The sequence below is a fragment of the Notothenia coriiceps genome, unplaced genomic scaffold (genome assembly GCF_000735185.1).
Source record: "Notothenia coriiceps isolate Sejong01 unplaced genomic scaffold, NC01 NC01_scaffold00026396, whole genome shotgun sequence".
Taxonomy (NCBI): domain Eukaryota; kingdom Metazoa; phylum Chordata; class Actinopteri; order Perciformes; family Nototheniidae; genus Notothenia; species Notothenia coriiceps.
In genome coordinates, this window is record NW_011359097.1 from 1 (window position 1) to 6,859 (window position 6,859).

Here is a 6,859-nt window from a genome sequence, read left to right on the forward strand (position 1 = left end):
GATCGTGTATGATCTCTCTTTCATTTAAAAACCAAGTTATGTTTTAAGCATGAAAGCTGTAGGCCTATAGCTGTCAACTGTTCAAACTGTGATCACCAGTTCAATACATTTGACAAATTCGACTTGGTGTTTTATACTTATTTGAAGATGTATTATAACACTCGGAGCAGTCTGCGGAGGATACTCACACTGTAGGGGTAAGGAAGAGGAGCTTCTGTGTACTGCACTCGGAAGTTTTCATACTGACCACCTCGCCATAGGGCCTCCATTTCATAGTCATAGTATGGATCAGCATAGGGGTCACTGCAATATTCCACAAAGGTTATTTTAATGTTTAAGGATCGCAATGGGAAATACTTGATATACATGTTTATTATATATTCATGAGTCAGACTGACTTTTTTCAGTTTTCAGAAAGAACAGAGATGCCTTATACACTGACTTAAATAAGCAATACACACATCTCTGACAAGAGACATAGACCAAAAAGCTGTGCACAAATCATTAATAGTCTGTTCAACTGTGACCTAAATGTTAGGCAGTGTCCTCTTCAACAGTTTCATACAAAAGACAATGCTCTTGGTCTCCCAGTTACATCTGTCGAGACTAAGGCTTAGTGAGTTTCATTAAAGTTATTCAAGTTGGTCTACACTTACCCATATACAGGATCTCTGAATTCCATTTCGCTGAAAGAGGAAAAGACATTTGCATCAATGACAGAACAATCTATTTATTCATATTTATCACTGATATATTTGTAGTTATATAATGTGCAAATCTCACAATGCCTAACTTAAAAAATACAAAGATGATGTTATTGTAGACTAAGAATGTAAGTACTTTTAAGGTAACAGAGCAAAAGGTGCAAGGGACACTTTATCAGAAAAACAATGTGTTCAATGTGAAGGTCATACTCTCTGATGATGCGGTAGCTGCGTTCTCTAAAGAATTCATTCTCTTTGTCAAATTCTCTCTCGTCCTCTCCGATGGTCACGTTGAAACGCTTCTCCTCAAAGTCGGGCTCCTGTTCCTTACGAATGGTGGCCTTCTTCAGCACCTATGGGAAACAGAGCCGGACCACACAACCACTGGATTAAACACTGATAATAAGTGTTGGTGAAAGAGAGCATCAACACGGTTTAATGATGAGATGAAGAGAATTTTCTTATTAGTGTTACCTCTTTGGCATGCCTTAGACCTCGCTCCCAGGCACTCTCCACAGGAGGCTCCACTGGAGGAGGAGGTGGGGGGAGCTCCTCCACTGCAGGTCCAACCTAACGTGGGAACAGTTGCCTAATATTTGTACAAATGCTCACATGCTTTTATTCGGGTCCATTTTTTTATCTTTATGTTTTATCTGTACAGCAGCTTTTTCAAAATGCCCAAAATTGTACATTGTTTTTTAGTGTTTAACCAAAGCAACAAATACTTACCCAGGGATTGTTGGGTATGAGTGGGTGTGGTCCTCCAGGAGGCGCACCATTAGGTGAGAAGAGGTCAGGCTTACTGATGAGAGAATAGTTACCCTTGTCATTGACTCCAGGGTGGATGAACCTACAGTTCATACCCCAAGTGCAATTCCCTGGAGGACAAAAAAACAACGAACCGGTTTACAATCAGTTGATATCACAGGCACAGTCACCCAGAGTAACCAGAAACCACTTTGTCATACTTTTTTGGTACAAACTAAATCATCAAATTAGAGAGTAATGATGGATGCAACAATAAGGTGTTTTAAGAAAGAATTACATTTTGATTAATCTCCATGTTTTTAATTGAGTGCATGTCTTACTATGAGCAGTAGAAAAAGAAACCAAAATCTATTTTTAAGTACAATGACTCTCCCTGCTGTAGAACATAACAATCACTGACATACAGTCTTAAGTCAAATACTTTATTTCAGAGTGTTTTACTTTGACAAGGCTAAGCTACAAAGGATCTGACCAGCAAGTAAGACAAAATAATCTGGCAATCCATGTTCTGAGTGTGGTTTACACACACAAAGACCTACCTTTGATGAAGAACCTGCAGATGGGACGTGGTCTGATCTTTCTGTCTGACGGGTCTTTAACCTCCCCCTCCTCCAGGTCATCATCCTGCCCAGACATAACAAATCATGACACATAAGAAGGTCTGAACGAATCCTACATGTGAATCATTAGGGATGACACCATACTGGAATTGTTTTAGTGTACTAATGGTATTTAGACATTTTTAATGCATTATTTTATAAATATTGTTCAGTATGGATGTCTCAATACAGTTGTTTTATCCAGATCCCAATACAATTTCGTTATTAATGAGTAACTGGTGATATGGAGTCTGATCCAATACTTATATAAATTTAGCAGGGAACATGCAGAGGATTAAATGTGTGTCCGTTATTAAAATAATAGGTATAGCCTTTGTCCCATGTTTACAAGCTACTTCACTGACATACTAATGGTCCAGGTTCAAACTATTAAGTTATTTATATGATTTGAATGATGTGGAAGAATCAATAGAAGAATGCACCTCCTGTAATTAATGTGACTTATTCAGCAGGGGTTATAACAGAAAAGCTGAGTCCACTGCCTGTTACAGTGATGTTACAGTGTGGACAGGTTATACTGAATGTTTTGTACACTGCTCTCAGCTCACTAAAAAGAGATATCTAGGATTAAATGTTATTTTGGTAAACTGGATATCCAAATTCAAAGCTGCAAGTCGAAATTATCTTTGACATTCACTATATTTTCACTGGTATTTTATAGTAAATTGTCGTGTAGGCTGCAGAGCAGAAGAGCATTAAGACTAGCGGGCTGAGGTGGACAAAACACAGAGGAGTACATCCAGGAAAGGATCAACATTTAAAAACGGCTTTATTTTAGCCAATGCCGGTCAATTGAACTAGACCCTAATAGGCCCCTGACCAATGCCTTGGAAAGTTTAGGACATCTAACTGTCGAGCCAAAACAGTCCATAAAATCAAAAGCTACAGTTTAAAAAAGTTTTGTATTGATGAATTAAACAAAACACAACTCAGAACTTCAGTCTATAAAAAACAGCTACCAAGACATGTATATACAGAAAGCATTTTTTTGCCATTAGCCTGCACCCAATCAATCACCCAACTGAAGAATATAGCAGGGTTTTGTCTAAACCGGGTAACAGGGGCACTGCACACACACTTACTTTTAACGTGCGCCCTCATACCTAAATGCCGATTATCCCTGTAAAATGTGATGCCAGAAAAACAATATTTCTGTTCGTCAAAAACTGTATAATTACTCAAGAAATATGAAAATCTTGTTGAATGGACTGTCAGATGGCCGACGCAGCTTTGTTTTTACGGAGCTCAGAATCAATAGGTGATGGATGTCTGCTCGGTCTGCCGGTGGACGAGTGGCAGGCAGCAGGCTAACACTGAAACTGTGATTTCTAAATTAGATGAACTTTATTTGAACTGTCTGTAGAGGAAATAAAGAAACCGTTACTCTAATTAATTTTTTGTTGAGGTGCTATATATGACTCAGCAGCTTCAAGACATTAAGAAACTATTATTTTCCGCGTCGATAATACATTATTTTGGCTCGAAAGAGGGCGGGCCCGGAAGTGACTTTAGCGCCCTCATACTATATCTTTCTAGAAAAACCCCTGTATAACATCCAAACTGGGAACACTTACATCAATCTCCCCTTCATCAATCTCTCCATCATCCTCCTCCTTCTTTTTGTCTCTGAAGGAATCTCTGCGCATCCTCTCTGGGCCTTTGGAGTTGCCTGTCCTCTTGTATTCACTGTCTTTAGGGGAAGGGGGGAGGATAGGTTTCTTCTCCCTCCTCTTAGATCTCTTGTCCTCATTTTCTTCCTCTTCTACCGCTGCTTTAGTTTCTTCCTCATCTTCCTCTTCGTCAGGTGCAGGGATGCTGGGCTCTTCTGGGACTTCCTCATCGTAATCAAGTTCGTGCTCGTCTAGCTCCCGGGAAACAGACACAGAGTCATCCTTCTGGTCCCTCACTGCCACCGCTTTTCTCCTTTCCTCTTCCTGAGCTCTCATCCTCTTCTCTGCAACTGCCTTACTTTTGTCTTCGTCATCCACCTCAGCTGCCAATGGATCTGATGAGTCATCCTTGCTGTATCCGTATCCTTCCTCCCCGTCTTCTTCATCTTCTTCAGCAATAAAGCTCTTGCCCTGTTCTGGCTCGGAGTCTGGAGACTGCGGGGTGTCAAAGACTCCCTCCTCTGGCTCCATTCCTTTCTTCTCGTCCTCCCCATCCAACTGGTCTGCATGCGGACCATCTTCATCCCCCTCAATCAGCAAAATGGTCCCATCCTCAGGTTCCATCCCTCCTGTTACTCCTTCAGGCTCCTCATCTTCAGGGTCTGAGACAAAATCAGGGACAACCTCATCGTCTTCATCCCTTTCCTCCTCTAATTCCGATCCTCTTCCTCTGCTTTCCAACATGTCTTCTTCCTCCTCAAGTCCCCCATTCTCCTCTTCATTGACCAACTCACTGTCTGAGATGACCCCATCTTCATCAGGAGAATCCAGCAGCTCACTGTCAGAAAGGCCCTTCTCTTCCTCCTCCTCATCCTCAGGGGACTGAGGGGATTGGGTAGGGCTTTCAGGAGCATCCATTAGAGAATATTCTAGAGTAAACAGAAATATAGTAGTTTGTGAAAACCAGTCACATTGAAACGCCCAAGTAAACATGTTGCATGGTGAACATTTGTGTTTTTCTATATAATGAAAACATCAAGCCAGAATCTATTCAAAAACCTGACTTGAACAACCGTACACGTCAGCCAGGTTACATACCATATCATATATGTTATATATAGTTTGTTCAACTGCAAGCAGCTAAAACCCATCAGACAAACTAAGTACTGTATACAAGAGATGTTACACATACTATCACCCTATATATGCCAACTAAATAAGCAAACCAGACCTTTAAATTGAGATTGGAATGTCCCACTTTTCATAATACAACAGATCACATAATGGTCTACGAAAGCAAACTGTGTTTGTTTGTCATTAATGTGTACTTTGCCTGAGTAAAGAAAACTCGCTAGCAATCTAATAAAACTGTCTATTGCAAAGAGGAATATCATTTAATGTAAAAAAAAAACTTTCTATGAGGAAAAGACATAGCAATATGTATAATTGACAACAGGAGGAACTCCGGCGTTGCCAATTCAACAGCAAATGAAACGTGATCAATAGCCAGCTAGCTAACAAATAAGTTAACGTGATCAGCCAGTGGTGACGCTGGGAGCTCAAACCCTCGTCTTCAAATGTTTCGTTGGGATTCGGTGGGGCAAGTCATCTAAGGATGTGTACATGATTACACAGCATGCCAGAGATCGTAAATATAAAGTGTTCCTGCAGCAGAACACACTTCTAATAGCTCGGTTGCGCGAGGAGGCAACAAGGCCTTATCTCTCCGTGAATGCGAGGAGCGACCACACCGCACTCACCCAACAACTCTGCCCATGTATTCCTAAAACTATTTCACAAATTAACCGGTTAATGTGACCAAACCGGCATGACACAGCTTCTCCAGCAATGTGCGAACTGTGCAGAACACTTGTCTGTGTTTTAGTTAACAATGCAGCCTCCTATGAAGCTAACTTTAGGCTAAAGTGCAGCTACACTCAGCTAGCGGCTAACGAGCACACATTTATTCACCTTGCCTTGCCGGAGCTCTTCAAAGACGGCACTGCTGCGGTAAGAACTCCCCTCTCCTGTGGTGTTGTTCTCTAACACTCTACAATATTATCATGTGGTTTAATTTAACAGCTATGGTGGAGAGAAAAGGCATTCCTCACGGCAATGCAAGAGCAGCCATTACCTCAACGTCATCAACAGACGACAATCCAGGCTGAAAAAAAAACCGCTTTGGAAACAAAGCAGAACAGATCTGAGACCCGTGCGAGGCACATCGTGATGTGGCCAGCAGGACATAATCAGATCGGTGTAGCCTACATCACATTCATCAAAGAACACAATCTTTATTATATGTTATGATATCATTATATTAGTATCATATATTTTATTAACAAAGTACTTATTGTTCAGTTTGTTTCGGTGAATAATGTAACTTAACAAATTGAAAGAAAATAGTTTCTGATAGGCAACTAAAGAGAGTGCTTTTGTAAAAACCTCTACAGCAAGCAAGACCTATGAATAATAAGACACAGTGCAGAGTCAATAAAATAGGCTACAGTGTTCATTTTTTATAAAATGCATCTTTCCCCTTCTAACAGCCAGATGGCAGCAGTGACCTTCCATCAGATGATGAGTAGGTAGGTCAGGGACGGCAGTTCAACACTAAATGTCAAATGCTTGATCACTTATTTTCATTACTTTGTTCTTTTTTTCTACATTGTTGATGAACAATGAAAACTGTACAGCTGTGTAATAAGAACATGGGGAGAGTCGGGCAAGATGACACATTTTTAATTATGTTGTCCTAGTCAAGGAGAAATGAGAAAGAAGTCAAATAACAACAATACATTTTTTGCATATTTAACTATGTGTATTGTAACTGTGTGTATTTGTATGTAACTATATAACCAAAAAAAAGCATGTGCGACGAGTGGAAAACTTAAGGTCCATCTTTCTTTCTTTTTTTTTATAATCAAAATGATAATATTGCATCTATTACATGAAATTATGACTTCTCAAAGCTTTTTACTTTTTTGGCACGATGGCTTTTGTATAATGTTTTTGAAATACCATTTTACACCACTCCAGTGCCTCATTAAAGTGGACCTATCATGCTATATTTGAATAATATAGTGTAGGACCATACCTATATAAGGCATATTTATAATTTTTATTTTTCAAAATACAAAACAGATCATGCATTTTA

The 6,859-nt window shown here is 39.9% G+C and overlaps 1 protein-coding gene across 2 annotated transcripts; it reads right to left on the reverse strand.

Annotated features, from left to right (window-relative positions):
• Positions 1-80: 80 nt before the first annotated feature.
• LOC104956824 (zinc finger CCCH domain-containing protein 18-like) lies at positions 81-5,879 on the reverse strand. 2 transcript variants are annotated; one of them, XM_010784374.1, is made up of 8 exons: positions 5,837-5,879; positions 3,667-4,631; positions 2,012-2,096; positions 1,434-1,582; positions 1,179-1,274; positions 915-1,057; positions 657-686; positions 81-303 (listed from the first exon to the last, which is right to left on the reverse strand). In XM_010784374.1, the coding sequence occupies exons 2-8, from the start codon at positions 4,618-4,620 to the stop codon at positions 153-155; spliced, it is 1,608 nt and encodes a 535-aa protein (XP_010782676.1). In that variant the 5' UTR covers positions 4,621-4,631; positions 5,837-5,879; the 3' UTR covers positions 81-152. The 2 variants fall into 2 exon arrangements, with proteins under 2 accessions (XP_010782676.1, XP_010782675.1); XM_010784373.1 differs by having other exon boundaries at positions 84-303; positions 5,674-5,871.
• Between the last annotated feature and the right edge of the window lie 980 nt (positions 5,880-6,859).